At 50.0% G+C, this 18353-nt stretch overlaps 1 protein-coding gene across 9 annotated transcripts in view; it reads left to right on the plus strand.

Moving 5' to 3' along the window:
* The window catches only part of ZBTB16 (zinc finger and BTB domain containing 16), a 191762-nt gene extending 173721 nt beyond the window's left edge, over nucleotides 1-18041 (plus strand). For 8 of the 9 annotated variants that reach the window (XM_054592243.1, XM_054592245.1, XM_054592242.1 and 5 more), the window contains exons 5-7: nucleotides 3347-3517; nucleotides 8342-8509; nucleotides 10397-18040. In XM_054592243.1, coding sequence (XP_054448218.1) covers nucleotides 3347-3517; nucleotides 8342-8509; nucleotides 10397-10626 — 569 coding nt within the window. In that variant the 3' untranslated portion in view covers nucleotides 10627-18040. Of the gene's footprint in view, nucleotides 1-3346; nucleotides 3518-8341; nucleotides 8510-10396 lie in introns of all 9 variants that reach the window. The other variant, XM_054592251.1, reaches the window with a different exon arrangement.
* The last annotated feature ends 312 nt before the right edge of the window (nucleotides 18042-18353 follow it).

Consider the following 18353-nt stretch of genomic DNA (forward strand, 5'->3'; position numbering starts at 1 on the left):
AGAGACCATGGGAGGAACTTTGTTGCATTTTCTTTCTAGGTGGTGGCTGTATAATCTTAAACCTGTCACCAAGGTGCAGAGTTAGCTGTCTGGGACTTCAGGTGTAAGGTGCGTCCCAGCTCAGGCCCAAACCCCAGGTGCTGCTGTCACCTTCTTGGATTTCATTCTTTGACTCCTCCTGTCCTTTGCAGCTCCTACCCTAGTCTGGTTCCCACCCTCCTCTAGTGGTAGCACAAAAGCCATCAGCTCTCTTTCTGCTTCCAGCCACTACCACATGCTGCCCCCAGGATAATTGCCTTCACATACCATACCGGTCGACACCCCATCTCTTTGTGGCACTGTGTTGCCTGTAGAATGAAGGGTAATCTGTCCTACCTGGCAATACAGCCCTCTGGGATCTGACCCATAGTAACCGTCCCTTCTTATCGCTCTCCTCAGGGCCTGCCCTCTGCCTCAGCCTGTTCTGAAATTTGATTGCAATGTTTCCTTAGCTTGGCTCCTGTGCCCCACCTCCTAGTCTTTGCTTCTCAGTACTCTTCCTTTTTCATAGCCATTGAGAGAAATCTCCCAGAATCTCCTCCAAAGCCTCTTGAAGTCATCCTGTCTTGCCCTCTGGCTGGTTGTTGGCTTGGTGTCCCCCCATAGTCTGGTACCCTGTTTTTCCAGTTGATCTCAGCATATCCTCTGCTACCTAGCAGAGTATCTACACTTGGTAATAGTGATTGAGTCAGCTGAATGGCCCTGAAGTGGGGTCAGGCCATCCAGAGAAGGACAGGTGGCATAGGGGGCAGATTCTAGGGGCCTTGGGAAGGCCAAGGGGGCCGAGTGCCACAGGAGTCTCAGTCTGTCCTGCCAGGTGGTACTGACCCTCAGAGCTCCTGTGGGCCCGGCTTTTTAGACTCAGGGTATTCTGTGGGAATGTCATTCATGTTCCCTCTGACCCAGGCTGCGTCCAGCCTGGAAATTTCAAATGATGCATGAAAGCAACTTGGCCATGCCTTACCCAGGAAGCCTGGTCCATCTTACCAATTTAAAGCAGCTATTTGACATCTGGCTTAATCAGGGTTCTCTTTGGGGTGATGTTACAGGCAGATAGGAGGCCAATGCTGGGGGCCCTTGGAATGAAGCGGCCAGGGCTGCCGTGTCACAGAACATGTGGCAGATGGACTCCACTCCTTGGCATATTGGCCAGAACGGACTGGATTTGGGGGACTCGTTGCTAGCCGTTGGCCTGCTTCTGCCTGGATAGACTCCTCCCCTTGGTGCGCTCTTCGATCAAGTGGAGCTGAGTGCCTCAGCACCTCCCCGAGATCTTGCTGACCTCCAGGGGTTTGGAAGCCTTCAGAGAGCTAGCCTGGGATTCTGCCGCCAGTCCCCTCCTCCAGCTCAGGTTCTCTAAGAATTGCCGGAGGGAGGCCTGGATGCACTGGAGCTCGCTTGCTTTGTGGTGTTACTTTGCTTTTCCAGGGGAAGCCCAGGCAATGGGTGGTAGCCCCAGAGACGGACACGGGCCCAGCTGTGTGGTTTCTGACACTAGATAGATTTAGGCATTTTCAAACCTCAGTTCTGCCTTTCTCACTGTGTGACCTTATGGAAGTCATTTAACCTTTTTTCCCTTTTGTAAAAAGAGGAATGAGAATGGCTATCTTGAAGGGTAGCCAGTTTTAAATGAGAGAGCAACATAGATAAAGCACCTAGCATAGCACCTGTATCAGTTTTCTTCTCTTTTGCTCTTTGAGTCCAGGAGCAAAACTGTGTCCTTTCTTGTACTGTCTCCTTGCACGATCTTCCCTAATCCAGGATGCAGGCAGCATGGATTGAGCATGATCTTACGGATGTCTACACAGGCGGCTGTGAGGGCTGGAGGAATGGGGGGAGTGAGAGGTCTTGCCTTCCCACTGATCCATCCCCAAACCAGCCATGAAAGGATCTGAGGTGGGGAGAACGGACCTCCCACTTGCCATCTCCACTGGTAGACCAGAGAGGCAGTCAGGCTCTTCATGCTGCCCTCCTCTTCACCCTGCTCTCCTCCAGGAGCTCCCTGATTCCACACTGAGCAGCCACTGCTCTACCCCTTCCCCATCTCCGGGCTGGGTTGACAGATGCCAGCAAAGAGAGTTGAGCAGACGGGCTTCCTAGGGCAGCTGACACGCTATGGAAACCATCCTAAGTAGCAGGTTCAGGTGCTTCCTCACGTGGTGCTGTACCCAGAAAGGCCATGACTGCAGAGCAGCGTTGGACAGCAGGTTCACAAACAGAAAATGGCAGCCTGTCTTTGAAGGGTACCATAGGGTACCCACCTAACTGCCTGCGCTTCAGATCAGCACAGGGAATGACTGAACTGAATTAAATGAAAATCTGATGTTACTCAGCTTAATTTTTCTTGAAAATTGTCCTTTGGTCTTGGAATGAAACCTAAAGCTCTTCATATGGTTTTAAGACCCCACACGACCTGGCCCTGCATACTTCTTTGGCTTTCCCCTCTGCTCTCTGCTTGCCTCCCATGCTGCACTGTTCCCTGTCTGATCCTCCAACCTGTCATATTTCTCTCCCGCCTGAGTGTTTGCAGCTACTATTTCCTCTTCCAGGAACACTCTTCCCCACTCACAGAGTGTGCTAGGTGACATCTGTGATGAGAGCAGGGTCCTACGTGTAGAAAGTACTAAAATAATACTTGTTGATTGAATGGACCCTTAAGAATGTGTGCTTTAATGAATGGAGAAACGGCTAAAAGAATAGGGTCCGAAAGAACTAGCATGAGGAGGGGACTCGCATCCAGGCTGCCGGGGGCGGAGTGGGGGGTGTGCATCCCAGCTCTGCTGCTTAGGAACTCACGGAACTTTGGATGAGTTGCTCCATCTCTCCGTGCCTGGTTTTTCTTATCTGAAGGGTGAGGATGTAGAGTGAGTTATGTTAGAACAATAGCTGGCAGATGTTATCTCTGTTATTGTTATTCCTCACAGAGACCACACTGACATCCCACCTTCTCCCCCAGACTCTGAAAAGTCCGTCTGATACATGCCGTTTTAGAACCATGCCTTTGACACAGCACTCCATACAGTTACCACCTCACATTTGCTGCTGTGGTGTGTTGGATGAATACCTCTCTTTCTACCACTAGACTCTAGGTTTCACAGGACAAGAAGTGAGTTGGTTTTGTCCACCACTGGATCATATACTAGGGGCCCCATCAACATTGCATGTCTTAGGCTGCCTCTGGGTTTGCCCCTGAGCATGGGAGCTTGGGAGCCCAAGGCCTGGTTCTGGCTCTTGCTCCAGCCTGGATGGGTAAAGAATGGCCCTGCGTTCCAGCTGCCTGAGGTCTCTGCATTCCTGTCTCCCACAGGCACGGACATGGCTGTCTTCTGTCTGCTGTGTGGGAAGCGTTTCCAGGCGCAGAGTGCACTCCAGCAGCACATGGAGGTCCACGCGGGTGTGCGTAGCTACATCTGCAGTGAGTGCAACCGCACTTTCCCCAGCCACACCGCCCTCAAACGCCACCTTCGCTCACACACAGGTAGGCCAGCCAGGTGATGGGTGGATCAGGGTCCCTGGGAACCAATGGCTGGATTTACCTCCAAAAACAGGAGGTCCTGTGCAAAATAAGCCTTCTGTCCTTCTTGCTCAAGGGTGAGGCTGGGTTGGGGGATTCATTGCACAGGTAAATGTTGATAGTTCTCCCCATCTCACCATGTGGAACTTGAGTTCTCCATCTCTCTGTGCTCAACAGAGAGAGCACTCATTAGAAATGAAGTCTTGGGGCCCACCTCAGAAACTTTGATACTGCATATGACATTGCATATGCAAGACTCCACGTTGTTAATAAATATTCCCAGAGAATTCTGAGGTGGGTGGGCCCAAATCTCATTTTGAGTAAAATCTACCTGCTTGGTGTCAACTTCTCTCTGCCACACACCCCTTCCCTCTCGCTGGCCCCTGTCCCATGGACATACGTTCCCGAAGTCAGCGCAAGCTCTTAAAGGAACTGTTGCAGAAGTGGTCCTAATTGCTTCACAGTAACAGAAGCACAATTTCTATATTGGGGCCTTAACCTTGTTTAGGGGCGTAAACAATGAGCCATGAAATATCCCCACTTAGCCAGTTCCAGATGACGGGGGAGGAGAGGGGTTGTGAGTCAGCGAGGCTAGGCCAGGTGCCACCACACCGACATGCAGATTTTGGGGATGGGACACTTGTCCGTGAGGGTCAAGAGGCACTTTTTCCTTGCAACTGCCCCTTGCCTCCTTGTAAAGGAATGGATGACTTAAATTCTTTCTTTTCTCTAAGACAAAATTGGGTCCTTGTCGACAGTACATGGGTAAAGGACTGCCCATTTCTGAGTCTGCATGTACCTCTGCTGTGTATTCTATCCTGGGTTTGGGGTGAGAGGCAGGGATGGGGCAGGGCCAGGGAGACAGACAGACAGATTCTGTATCTGGGCTCATGATAGGGTATATACTCATGTCTGTTAGAGAGGGCACAAAAAACTGTGCAGACAGGGATGGGTGGGTGGGTGGGCATTTTTTCTCTTCCTTTTTGAGTCTTGTCACAGCTCAGGGATTAAGTATGCAGGCCAGGCCTTTCATGGGTGGCTCTGCTGAACAAGGGAGGGGCTTTCTTTATCATAGTCTGAATGGGCCTATCTTGCCAGCAGTGAGCATCCCCACCAGGGAGCCTGCCTGATCTCTCCCTTCTGGATGCCACTCTATTCAGGGGAGCATATTGTCTTAGCATCACCAGTTTTACTGGGAACTAGTTAGAATTGCTGGCATAGGTCGGGGAAGGTCCCAAAGAGTAGGGCCCGACCAGAAGGGCAAAGGAGGACGGAATGCTGACAAGGACTTCCTCTATAGTGCCTCATAAGTATCCTTTGAAGGTATATGCACTTTCCCATCAACCTCTCCCCCGTCACGTCCCCAAATTCAGCCTTATCAAAGACCAGTCACTTTCAGCAATTTCTGAGGGTGCTGTGGGTCAAATCTCTTGGATTCCTGTGACTTGAATGATCCCAGTGCTGCTAAGTCTACCCAGGGTATGCCCTGCTCTGCCCAGGCCACCTTCACAGAGCTCAGCTATCAAAATGTCACATGCTTCTGTGTCAGCCATGGCTCAGATCTGTGGGAAGGAAGACATAGTTTGGGAGCAGCAGTTGCTTAATCTAGGAAACATGGAACGTGTGCCCTACCTATGCGCGCGCACACACTTATCGATTTCCACACCAGCGAGGCTCTGTAACACAAGCCATATACGGCTGAGCGCACCCCACACAATGCTTCATTAATATTCTGTTGTTCTTGGCCCATGGGCTGCTGGGGCCTGGTGTTTAGCATGGGCAGCTGTGTTTGGTAAGTTAGTCCAGTCGTGCTCTTGGCATTGATGGATCCCTGATTCACATGGCTCATCATGTAATAAACTCTCAGCTGTGCTGCATGGAGGGCCCTGAGGAGCCGATGGGGTGGGGCTGGCGTTGGGAGGGCGACACTGGGCCTGGCCGTTGGGAGGGAAATCACCAGGTAAAGACAGACCGCTGGGGTCACAGGTGTGCTGGGCAGGCCGGAGGGGGCTCTGAGTAGTCTCGTTTGTCCTGCACTTAATGTCAAGCTCATTAAAGAGGCTACAGAGTTAATCAACATAACACAAATTGGATTTTGAGTTCCACAGCCAGTTTTGTGTGCATTGTGGCAACACTGATACGATTAACTCTCAGGGTGAGGGTTTTGGACCAGGCACTTGCCGTGTTTCAAAAGCTGTGTGTGTGCGTGCACACATGTGTGTGCACGTGTATGTTTCTTCTAAGTTTTTCTTTTTTTTTTCCTCCCCTGGACTCACTCTGGCGGTTTCCTGTTTAAACTCATTTAACATGTGATCTGCTTTGTAATTCAATTATAAGAATCTGATCAAACAAACCTCTCTGTCTTAACCCTTTGTTTTTTAAACTCTTAGGGCTCTCCCCCACCCCCCAGAGGGAAAAGGCACAGCCGCTGTTTCCCCCTAGCCTGTGGCTGCTGATGTACATTTTAATTATGGGCTCTGGCTGAAGTCTCACATGGCCTTGCTTGCTTGCTTGCTTGCTTGCTTGCTTGCTTGCTTTATTTATTTATTTATTTATTTATTTATTTCTTAATGAGGATACTGAATCCTTGATTAAAGTCGTAATCGTTGCTGATTCAGTAAGGAGGGGGAGCTGGATGTCAGACGGGCTGTGTGCCTGGCCGTCTGTACAGAGTGGCATGCAGGCACAGACACACAGCTAATTAGGACCAGGGTCTGCGCGGGCCTCTCCTCCCCTTGGGTTGGGCGGGGCTGGCGGCTGGAGACAGCCAGTCTGCACAGCTCTGGCAGCAAGAGGACAGGCAGGTGCTGAGAATCCCAGATCTGCATGTGACGGACTCAGTGGACGTGGCTCAGCCAGGGCAGTGCCCCACGGATTGGTGAGAGGAGGCTCTGCTCTCTGAGCTTTTTCCTATCTGACTCCTCAGTGGAATTGCTGCTCTCCACCCCTCTATGCCCTCAGTGCTTCTTGCAAATCTTGCACCCATGAGAGAGCCCGCCAGTGGGCAGACCCCAGCATCCACTCCCCACAGAGCTGTAAAAACCCTTCAGAGCCATCTGAACAGATGAGAATTTATGTGGGTACAGCGGCCTGCATTCAAGAGGGGGGAGCATGGGGTACCAGCCTGAGAGAAGAGACTAAAATATCATTTTAAAGAGGAAGTGAAGGCACAGGCATGCGAGTCTATAACGAGAAGGACAATTTATGCCCAGGCACGAGCGCAGTTTGACATGGGGATAATGAAAAAACGTAGGTCATTGTGGATGACTTAAACCTTCAGCAGCTGAAGAAAATGTATGAAATGCAGAGGACATTACACGGTTGGCAGCCCCGCACATCTGCAGGGGGACAAGTGAAATACAGTGGGCCATTCTTTACCATAAACTGTGGTTGTTGGAGATGCAGCCCAGAGAAATTGTAATTACAGTGACAAGACGAATCAGCGATATTTAAATATTCATGAACAAAGTCTGGGGTGATCAATCTATCTTTATTGTCTGTGCCTTCACTCCTCTAATAAATAAGTAGCTGAAGTCTTCACCTTTTATCCCCCAAAGCCCCCTCTTTGGGTACAAAACGAAAAATGGTTAACCCCCACCCCAACCCAACCGCTCACCTTCCAGGGACATTGGAATGCATAGCAAGGAGGCGGATGGGCACAGAGTCCAGGCCGAGGAAATGCAGTTCTCCCCAAGTTTCATATACCCAGTGTTCCTGAGTGTCTGCTCTGGGTCATCCTTATGTTTTGTACTGAGGCTACGGGGATGAATGAAACTCCCTTTTTATCCTTGAGGTGCTTCCACTGAGAAGCATGGGGGCATGACAGTAGATACAGTATAGCCCATCCGTTAGCGATCTGAGTCGTTTCCAGTGTCCAGGCTCTGGAGCCAGACCAGATTCGGCTCCTTACTGCCTATTTGATCTTGGGGACCATGTTTAAGCATCTCGAAACATCTCATTTTTCTCATCTGTAAAATGAGAATAATAGTACTATCTTTCTTATAATACTGTTGCAGTGATTATGTGGTATGATCCATGTGACGTCCTTAGTACAGTAGTAAGCACTCAACAAAGATGTGGGCCATTTTAATGAGAAAGTGTCATAAAAATTATACTACTGCTAAAAGAACAAAATGCTGAACTTTTTTTCTCTTTGGGGACAGAGGAGAAAGTGTACCTCATTTTGCCTGGAAGACTAAAGAGATGCTTCAAAATGGGGTAATTTTTGAGCTGGGTCTTGAAGGATGACTAGGAGCTTGCTGGGAAGAGACAAAGAAATCAAGTAGAGAGAACAGCTGTGTAAAACTGGAAGCGGGAGAGAGCAGCAGGCACTTGGGGAATAATGTTCTTATTGTTCCCCAGATTGGAGGGACTTTTTAAGGGTGAGCTTGTGAGGCCAGAGTGATGTTTGCCCCTGACTGGAGGAAAGAAAGAGAAGGTCATCAGAAGCTGAGAGGCGAGGTCTCAGAGTCTCCAGGTCTGCTCTACCCTTGTGGGGGCCTGCTTTCTGGGGACAGCTGTTCATCGCCAAACCACATGGGCTCTCTTTTCCTAAGACTGGCCCTTGACCCCTGGATGACCACTGGACCACAGTAAAGTATAGACAAGTGTGAACATGTATACTCTCTGTTTATGCTGGGGGGCCAGCAGAGGCTGGGCATCCTTATGTCATTCTTGCAGGTGGTGAATGCAGTCTCATCCTCCTCGTGCACTAAACGTGCCCTGCTATCCCCTAAAGTGGGGGCAGGGGGGTAAGCAAGGGCCTGAACAAGCCCCTTGTCCCCACAGGCGACCACCCGTATGAGTGTGAGTTCTGTGGCAGCTGCTTCCGGGATGAAAGCACACTCAAGAGCCACAAACGCATCCACACGGGCGAGAAACCCTACGAGTGCAATGGCTGCGGCAAGAAGTTCAGCCTGAAGCACCAGCTGGAGACACACTATAGGGTGCATACAGGTACTGAGGGCCAGAGAGGACACCTGAGCTGGCACTGGAACCTGGGTGGGGGTGAGGGACAGATGGTTTCCCAGAGAAGCCCACATCTGAACCCAAGGGCAGAACAGGTTCTGTTAAGGGTTAGTATGTTGGCCTGAGTGCCACTGGCCCCTTGCAAGCCTGAGGAAGGCATTGCTAATCAATCACGGCCCACTTTCCATGAGCCCACACTAGTCCCCCAGGCAGCCATACCAATAGGTCACAGGTCATGCAAAATCATGTCTATTCGTGAATCCTGAACTAGGTTTACTCAGCTGAAAGTGAAGGTCAGGATAGTTCTTTATTTGACGGCTAGAGTGAGAATTAGAGGGCATTGAGTTAGGTTATGTTGGGGGTTACAGTTAGGTTCTGAGATCAGAGAAGCAGAAATATTTAATAAACCCTGTCAGTGTACAATGTTTTACCATTTCAAAGGGACTTCCCGTTCCTTCTTATGTAAAAGAAATATGAGCTACTGTCTTCCCTGGGGTCTGAGGACAGAACAAATGGAAGTGGTCCCGTTATATCCAGAACCGCCAGAGTTGAGGGCACTGGAATGCCGGAGCTGGACTGCACCTGCTTGTGGAAGCCAATTTTGCACATCTCTTTCCAGCTGCAAGTTCAGTGGCATCACCTTGGTTGCTTAACATTGGTCGTGGTGGGCATAGTCATAGCATGGCCATGGGCAAATACTGCAAACCCAGGCTTTTGGGGGAACCAGTTGTTACAGACTTTATCACCAGCACACCGCTGGTTGGGGAAGGGTAGATATTCAGAAGGACTTCCTCTGAGGATAAGAGGTAGTGGAAGGTAGTGGAATCTGGCAAACTCGGAAGCCTCCCCCGATGAAGGGAGAGAGCTGTCGTTTGCAGAGGAGGGGAGAGGGGGCATCTGTGGGAGGGGCGGGGTGGGCAGAGGGAACAGTACATGTTGTCATGGCTCTGCTTTCTTGCATCAGCCACAATGAGAAGATGGGGTGCTTGTTGCGGACCACTAAAGTGACCCAGAGGATTCCCCAGAGCCCTGGGGCTTCCTTAGCCCCTTGTCGGGGATGTGACCTGGCAGGTGGATCATTAAATGCATTGGCAGTGACTATTGTAAACAGCAGGTCAATAGTTAGATCACTTTGGCTGTTCATTACTTCATTATTTGCTGGGGCCTCTGCATGGAGGAGTATTGATAGCGAGATGGCTGGCCAGTTAATTACTGTATTGAAACAAGGTTCCCTCACACCCTCTGCTCAGCTCCAGGGGACTCTAACAGAGGGGAGGTCAGGTGACAGCTGGTGTGTAGCTGTGCATGCCCAGGTTTCCTTTCCCTCCCCCATTTTAGCCCCAGAGGGAAGGCGGGGTCCAGTGCTGATTAATAAGAGGTTGTGATGACTAGCAAGCTCCAGAGGCAGCATGTTTGAAGGACGGGGTTTCCTCAGGTTCACCCCACCTGTACTCCCCACTATCTGTAGCCCCATTCCCCTGGAAAGGACTGCTGAAGAGCCATCCCCAAGGAAGTTATAGGCCTTCAGCCCCTTTTCTAGACCTCCGTTTTCTTCCTTAGGAGAGAAAGGATCTGTGCTTCTGGGAGAGTTAAGAGGACTAGAACTGTGCTACAGACGCACAGCCTCTCGCTACATGTGGCATTTAGGTAGAGCAAAGTAAAATGAAAAACATAGTTCCCAGTCATGCTAGCCATAGTTCAAGCCACTCAACTGCCATTATGTGACTAGTGACTCCCCTGTTGGGTGATGGCATCTACCGCTGTGGAAAGTGCTGCACTGGAGGGATGATCTCTAGCAAGCCCACGGGTGGACTGAGGGCCCAGAGCATCCCTGTGGAGGCCCTCACAGCCTCTCCCTCTGTCCTCCTTCCACAGGTGAGAAGCCCTTTGAGTGTAAGCTGTGTCACCAGCGCTCCCGGGACTACTCGGCCATGATCAAGCACCTGAGGACGCACAATGGCGCCTCGCCCTACCAGTGCACCATCTGCACGGAGTACTGCCCCAGCCTCTCCTCCATGCAGAAGCACATGAAGGGCCACAAGCCCGAGGAGATCCCGCCTGACTGGAGGATAGAGAAGACTTACCTCTACCTGTGCTACGTGTGAAGCCAGGCCAGGCAGGGCCAGAGAAGCGGGATTGAGAAGAGAAGAGTTAGAGCAGGATGAAGTCAAGGAAGGATTGTGCGCGCGCGCGCACACACACACACACACACACACACAAATATATATATATATATATATGTATAAGGAAAAAAAGAAGAAAAAGGAAACGTGATAGATGTCTAGCCTTGGATTCTCTCTGGGGCTCCAGGTGACTTGGATGCCTGGCTGGCCACAGCCCCTTCCTGGGGCCTCCACCCTCCTCTTCTGGCTGGAGGTTGACCTGATTTTTTTGAGTGGGGTGGAAGTGGTTTTGTTCAGCTCAGATGGTGGTATGTGTATCTCTTCCCTCCACCCAGACCCTCTTTTTATGTCCAGAAATAGAGGCCAGGGAAAAGGTGAAGGGTGTTCTGATCAGAGCCAAACAGTTTCTGCCTCCTGTCCTCTCACTGACTCTCAGAAGAAGGAGGCTGGGGGCAGAAGGGGGGACCTCCAGAGGGTGGGGTCAGGCTGACACTCAAAGTGGCAGCTCTAGGTGGCTGGGGGGTGCATTAGAGTAGGAAGGGCTCTCCCCTTCCCATCACTCAGTTCATCCATTGTGTTCCTCTGCTCTTCCCCATCTGGGTGTCCCCTCATGGTCTTCAGGAGCCTCCCCCAGCACTTTGTCCATGCCTCCCCTTGACCCCTGTCCTCCAAGCCCAGGGAGTGCCCAGCCCCTGTGGATCGGGCAGGGTCTCCCTCCTCCGCCAGCTCCCTAGTCGGGAAGCTGTGTCTGACCCCAGAGCCCCACTCCCACCCTTAGCTTCTGAGAACACAAAACCAATAGAAAAGCCCACTCTTGGAAAGCCCTGTCCTGAGCGAGATTTCCTTGCCAAGCTGCTTTTGCTTCCCAGATGGGAAAACCTAACTAAATACATGCGATCCCACCACACAGATAGACACAAATCCCCACCACTCCGAGTTCAGTCCCTAGGAGAAGGAATCTGCGAAAGGGCTCGTTGTCCAAGGGGAGGACGGGGATGTCCTCCAGAGGTGCCCCCCACCTGGAAAAGGGGGCATCTGCCCAGGAGTCAGGGTACTGGCCAAGGGAGGGCTCCGTGGAGTCACTCTGACAACCTTTGAAGCACCCAGACCTGGTGAGCTCAATGGGAAACCCAGATGGTCAGAGTGGCCCAGAATTCTGGGCTCACAGTGCCCTCCCCCCAATTCCACAGGGAGGAGGAAGAGGAAAAGTTGTTGAAAGCGCTTTGGCCTTGTGTTCTTTTCTGTGTCCCCAGTTCCCCTGTTAGCACATTGTACTTGAATTACCTCAGTTTTTTGTGACCTCATGAGCTTTTGTAACCCCTGTATCTCTTTTTTGGTTGGGGGTTGGAGGAATGGGGAGGGTGTTCTTTTCTGTTTCTTGTGTAAAGTAATAGTTGGTTTAATACCCGTCAGCTGGCCAAGGCCCTCCCTGCCGGAGCACTGGAAGGAGCTGTACCGAAGGAATGAGTGCTCAGGATCTGAACGTGGGGGCCGGGTCAGCAGCATTTGGGGGAAGAGTGGTATATTGGGGACCTTTGGAGTAACTGTTGGCTCTGCCCAGGGCATGAGCTCATCATGGCCAGCATCGGTTCAGCCTACAACACTCTGGACAAGATCCCCCTTTCTGATAATTGGCTGGGTCAGTCAGGTCTGGGGGCCTGTGTTGCTCACATCTTTTTGACTGTGTGGCCCCACCTTTGTGTGCATTATCATTACCAAAATTGGTCTATTTTCCTGGCTGCTGTGTGCTGTGCCGGTCTTGGTTTTGTTGCTTTGGGATGGTGGTGTTGTTTTTCTGAAAGCTACCTCTTACGTTTGTCCAGTTCTTTTGTCCCCTTTCTGCCTCTTGTTCTGCTGCTCTGCTCCCTTCTCCCCAGCCTCCCCGCCCTGATTCTGGGAAAGCACATTTGCAATATTTGTGTTCACTGTGGGATGGCCCTCTGTTTCATCTCATGCTTTATTTGTAGAAGTATTTTTTCTTTCCTTTCTCTCTGAGAAAGTTGTGGCTGCGTTTTTATCTTAGGTTTTAAGAAAGTGGTTTAGGGAAGTGGTTTGGGGGAGAAGGGTTATGAGGAATATAGGGAAGTCAGAGGGATGGGTGCTGCTGTGACCGCCCCCCACCCCATCCCTCGGCCCCATCCCTCCTGCCTGCCCTGCAGTCTTGCCCACCAAATCTGAAGGCCTTAAAAACTGTGTTGGGGGTATATTAATTGGGGGGACTGTGTCGCTAGACTGTTGATTGGGGGTGATAAAGTAGGGAGGATGCTATTTTGCAATTATAATAATGACTTAGTGCTTTGGAAAGGAAAAAACAGTTAAACTTGAAATATGTGACTAGAGCAGTTGTTGTGTTTATAATGTGAAAAGTGAAATCTTTAGGGGGAGGAGCCATCTGTAAGAAATCATTATGCACTATTGTTTCCTCCCCCGACCTGGGAAGAACCGGGGACTGGCTGGCCCTCAGGGGATCTGTAAATCCCAGAAAACAGTACTTTAACAGCAAGATGTCACTCAACTTTGGTGGGGAAGGGGGTCAGGGAATCAAACTATTCCGTAGACCTAGCTGACACCTCTCCCTGTTCCCGGACCCTTCCCCTGCAGCCCAGGTCTCCTCCCCTGCTCATCAAAGCTGAGAGGGTTGAGCTAATCTTTAGAAATTGTAATATTTTTGTAACGTTTGTTAGTTCCTGTGTCAGTTCTACAGGACCTTGCCCTTTCATTTTGTAATGTGAATAGGAAAAAAACAAAAAAGACAAAAAAATACCTACCACCACCCACAGGAAGATGCCCCTTTGTGTGTGTGTATGCGTGTGTACTATTCGTGTGCTGTTGTGTGTTAAATCATGCAGTATTGTTGTAGTCAGCTGTTGCAGCATTGGATGGTACTAAATCAGCACCTGTCTGTCCCTACTGTCCCTGAGGGAATCCTAGCAGGGAGGCGGGAGAGAAGGTCAGGATGCAGTTTCTGAAGGATACTGGAGGGGAGACTTCTTATATCTATACTTGCTTTATTCTCCCCTGCGCCCCCATGAAGCCTCAGGCACCCTGAATAGAGGCCAACATGCCTCTTTTTCAGCTTCCTACTCACAAATACAATTCTGACCTTGCCAAGGCCTTCTTGGCCAGGCCTAATGGCCACGGTGAGGGTCAGAAATTATCTGGAGGCTTTAGATGTGTCTGGATAAAAGGGGCTGGGGAGACGAGGAGGGTAGAGGCTGCCCTCCCCGCAGGTGAAATCTGAGTGGTTTTACTCCCCTCTTCCTGCCATCTGACCCCTGGGCTACCCCACTGCCTTTAGCTGTGGTACTGCTGACAACCCTACTCACTACTGCCTTATCCAGCATTTCAAAATGTCTCCTGTCTGTGTCCCTTGATTCTTTTGGTGACATTTACTCCTCACTCATGTGCTTTTTCCCTATTCACTCCTTCACTCATTCAAAGCATTAAAATCCTATGTGTGTATATAGGATAGACAGATTTTTTATATATATATATATAGTGAGATATATATATATAGCAAGAGAGATATAAAATAGTAATTATCATTGCTGCTTTGGAGGAGGCCACGGATATGAGGAAGGTAGATCTGGGGTGCCGGGGTGGGTAGGGAAGCTGGGGGACCCAGTGATTCAGTACAATCCAGGGATGCAATGTGGGCTTGTTTAATCTTTGTGCCTGACCAGTTTTCCATGTTTAGGAAAAAAAAACAAACTGCTGCAGTTTTTCACAGGTGTATGGTACCTACCCTTCAGGATGCTGTTGGTACAGCCACCTGCCGGGTGTTGAGGCCTGGGAGGGAGAAGGCCCTTTGGGTTACCTCCTTCCAGGGGAGTGAGCAGCCGTGGGGGTGGCCTCTGGACTCTACCTGTGATGGAGGACAAGGGGCAGATTTGTGGCCAGTTCCTTGCAAGCCCAATAAGAGTGAAAGCTGGGGGCACCGGATGTAAAACAGAAAAGCAGGAAAAGATCAGACTGTTTGTTCATTTTTCCTGGGCCTATGTTACATTTTTTTTCTCCCCTCCCATCTTGTTTCCTCTTTCCTGGAGCTTCATGGTGGCACTTACCTGGGTATTTCAGTAGGCGGTAAAAAAGCCCGACTAGCCCTTCACAGAGAAACTGATGGGTGGAGGGAAAAGGCAGAGCCGGCCGGGAGAGGGGTGGGAGACAGACCAGGGAGGTTGGAGGTGGATGTTGGTGGGGAAGGGGAGGGGAAAAGGGGGATGGGCCCTACAGGCCTGTTAGCCAGCAGTGCTGCCTCCCTGAGTCCTTGGCGTCCCACTTGTAGACAGGGTACCTGCCTCCTGGTGTGTGTCCTAGAATTTGTCCACATAGTGTTATGCATGATCTTTGTAAGGTTAAGAAGCTGTGGTGGTGCACCCTGACATCCGACCCATATATATAAAGATAAAAAAAGTATATATATATATATATGTATGTAAATTATAGCACTGAGGGCCTTGCTGCCCTGCTGGACCAAGCAAACTAAGCCTATTGGTTTGGGTATTTTATTTTGTTTTGTTACTTGTTTTTGTGGCTTGTCTTACGTTGTGACAGCACAAGTGCCAGTCCGGTTGCTCTGTATTACAGACAGTGTTTTTAATTAATTGATGTTCTAGTTCATGTCTACCTCAGCACCTCCTCTTAGCCTAATTTTAGGAGGTTGCCCAATTTTGTTTCTTCAATTTTACTGGTTACTTTTTTGTACAAATTCTCTCTCTCTCTCTCTCTCTCTCTCTCTCTCTCTCACACCCTCGCCCCTCTCCCCACTCTGTCCCTCTTCCCCTTCCCCCTTCTCATGTCTGTTTGTTCCTTTTTCTCTCCCCCCCCCCCCCCCCCGTCACCCTCTCCTGTCCGTGACACAGCCCGGTGACCCTCAAGTTGTGCTTGCCAGTCCTATCTGTCCTGGTCCCCAAGCAATTCCCTCAAAGTTGTACGGTCCTGATTGCAGCTTTCTGCATCTGCCTTCGTTTCGTGTAGATTGATGCGTTTCTTTGTAATTTCAGTGTTCTGACAAGATTTAAAAAGAAAAAAAAAAGTAAAAATGAATTTACTGCTGCAGGTTTTTTTCTCCATGTGTCACTAAGTGAAGTTTGTGCCTTCTATAGCAAAGAGAATATTTTTTACATCCTACTAACAGTAGATTTTTTTGTAGTGAACATTTTTTGTATTTTTATTTATAAGTCTCATAAGAAAAATAGCAATGTTCAGTTGTATACCTTGAATCTGCAGTTAGAAGAGAATAAAGTTAATTCAGTTGTCTCTGGCTTGAAGTGTCCCCATTTTTAAAACCTGGTTTGTCTCTTCTGCCTTTTCTTGGGTGGGGAACACCCTAGAGGAACTGGGATTTCTGTCTGGGGAGGGGGAAGAGAAAGCTGTGGATTACACACAGTCAGCCTTATTATGTGTTACTTTTATGCCATATTTACCAGGCACACACCCACTCCATGACGTATTTTTCTAGTCTTAAAAAAAAAATAGTGTTGGCCCTTGACGAGGTATCTTGGTTAGTTAGAGTATCATCTTAATACACCAAGGTTGTGGGTTCAATCCCCGGTCAGGGCACATACAAGAATCAACCAATGAATGCATAGGGAAATGGAACAGCAGGTTGATACTTCTGTCTGTCTGTCTCTCTCACATGCACATGGACATGCACATACAAATCAATAAAATTTTTAAAAGATTTTATTTTTTAGAGAAGGGGGAAAGGAGGGAGAAAGAGGGAGAGAAATATCAGTGTGTGTTTGCCTCTTGCACAACCCCCTGCTGGGGACCTGGCCTTCCCAGGCACGTGCCCTGATGGGGAATCGAACTAGCAACCTTTTGGATCACAGGCCAACATTCAGTCTACTGAGCCATACCAGCCAGGGCGTAAAGTCAATAAAAATTGTTTGATAGTGTTACATACAGTACTATCATTTGGTCCTTGGTACAATACAATGCATGAAGTAGGCACTGGTTCATTTATTCCTTTAACACAGGTATTCATTAAGTTGGACCAGTTACTGGTGGAGGCCTTGGACACACAACTGGGACAAAACAGATGGACCCCTCCCCTCAGGAGGGTGACATTCTAGTTAGCCACTAAGTCAAAATCTGTTTCCTTAGGTTATTACTTGCTGGGGATCACACAGCTGGTAAGTAGGAGAGTCAGAGCTTGTAACCAAATCTGATGCCAAATTAGATTAGTTTTCCCAGGACTCCAACCAGAGGCAAGGCTGTCTTCTGTCTGGTATTTATTAATAGAGACATTTTTAACTTTTTAGCTTAAGCAAGCTTCAGAAATTAGTCAACAAAAAGCTGCCACCCAGTTTAAGGTCCCTGGGTCAGTGGCAGCCAAACTCTGGAGAAAGGAGATTGGAACAGGTGGGAGGTGGAGGCGCATGCCCAGTGTCGCCATTAGGAGAACGCAGCACTCACACAGACCTCGGTGGGCACCGTTCCCTCCCATCTCCTCTCCTGTCTCTGGGCCAAGGCTTCCTCTCTAGGCCTTTCTTCTTTCCTCTCACTGTGGATGTGGGCTTTGCTCTGGTTGTCTGGAGTTGGAAAACCAATTCCACCCAATCCCAGATGTGCTGGCTCAGTGCCTCTGTCCGAAGCCATCCTGCCTGCCCTGCTCTGACCAAAGTAATCCATCTGCTCACTAATACCTGGGGGCACAGCTCTGATGGCTGCAGGGGCCTTCCTAGGGTGGTAAACAAGGCTCAAGGGCTAGCCTGACCTGCGTTACTGGAAGTCACAGGGAGCCATGGCTCAGCACCCTTGTTGACATGGCAGCCTGTGAGGAAAGGCCCGTTCTTTGCCTCCCCTGCCTGCGCTGGGCATGGACTGGAAGAGCAGCCTTTCAGCCTCCTCGGTCCCTGAGGGGCTGAGGTCCAGGGTCTGCAGGGCCCTGGGGTCCCTGAGTGGAGAACTACCTGCGGCTAGGCCTACCGCCCTGGAAGCCCTTTCCCAGGAGCAGCATATCAGGGCACACTCCCAGCCCCTCTAATCCTGCTGGCTTTTCTGTCTTGTCTTTCCTTTTCTCCTCTCTTCTCTTTAATTTTTCCTTCCCTTCATCTCTCTTTTTTCCTTTCACCTCATCTTTCTTCTCTCTCCATTCCTGTCTCCTCTCTCATTATTTGTTTTTGTCTTTTCCTTTGTGTCTCTGTCCCACATTCTTGTTTTCTCTCCCCATATTTCTCATCTTGGAAAACTGTCCGCCAAAATTAAATTTGGTTTGATTTTGAGCCTCTGTCTCCATTCCTCCAAGCCAGCCAGCTATCCATCCATCCATCCATCCCCTTTCTTCTCTGGGTCCTACTCATTCCCCAGGCCTCACACCTCCTCCTCCGTGGGTCTCCCTTCTACTATAGGCCTCTCCACCCCTCCCCCACGTCCCCTCCCCACTCAGGCCTCAGCTTTCTCTTGACAGATGGGAGGGCAGTGAGCACTCCCTCTTTAAAACAACATTTAATCACCGTTTTCTGTTCTCGGACATCAAAGCTGGGGCTTAGGCGCTGCGCTGGGGTCGCTGTGGTGCAGCCTCTGGGGGAGAGGAGGTGAGTGAATAGGGGCCAGGCTGAATGGGCTTTGTGTGGCCGTCAGGGTCTGCCTGCTTTACATGCTCTTTGACCCAGATATGATCTCATGGAGAGAAAGGGGCCCTGGCCGGGCCAGCCTGAGAATGCTCCTCGGTCTGACTCCATCCACTTCCCTCCCTCCTGAGC

Source organism: Pteronotus mesoamericanus, unplaced genomic scaffold (genome assembly GCF_021234165.1).
Source record: "Pteronotus mesoamericanus isolate MK-2021 breed Mesoamerican mustached bat unplaced genomic scaffold, CSHL_Meso_final scaffold_36, whole genome shotgun sequence".
NCBI classification, from domain to species: domain Eukaryota; kingdom Metazoa; phylum Chordata; class Mammalia; order Chiroptera; family Mormoopidae; genus Pteronotus; species Pteronotus mesoamericanus.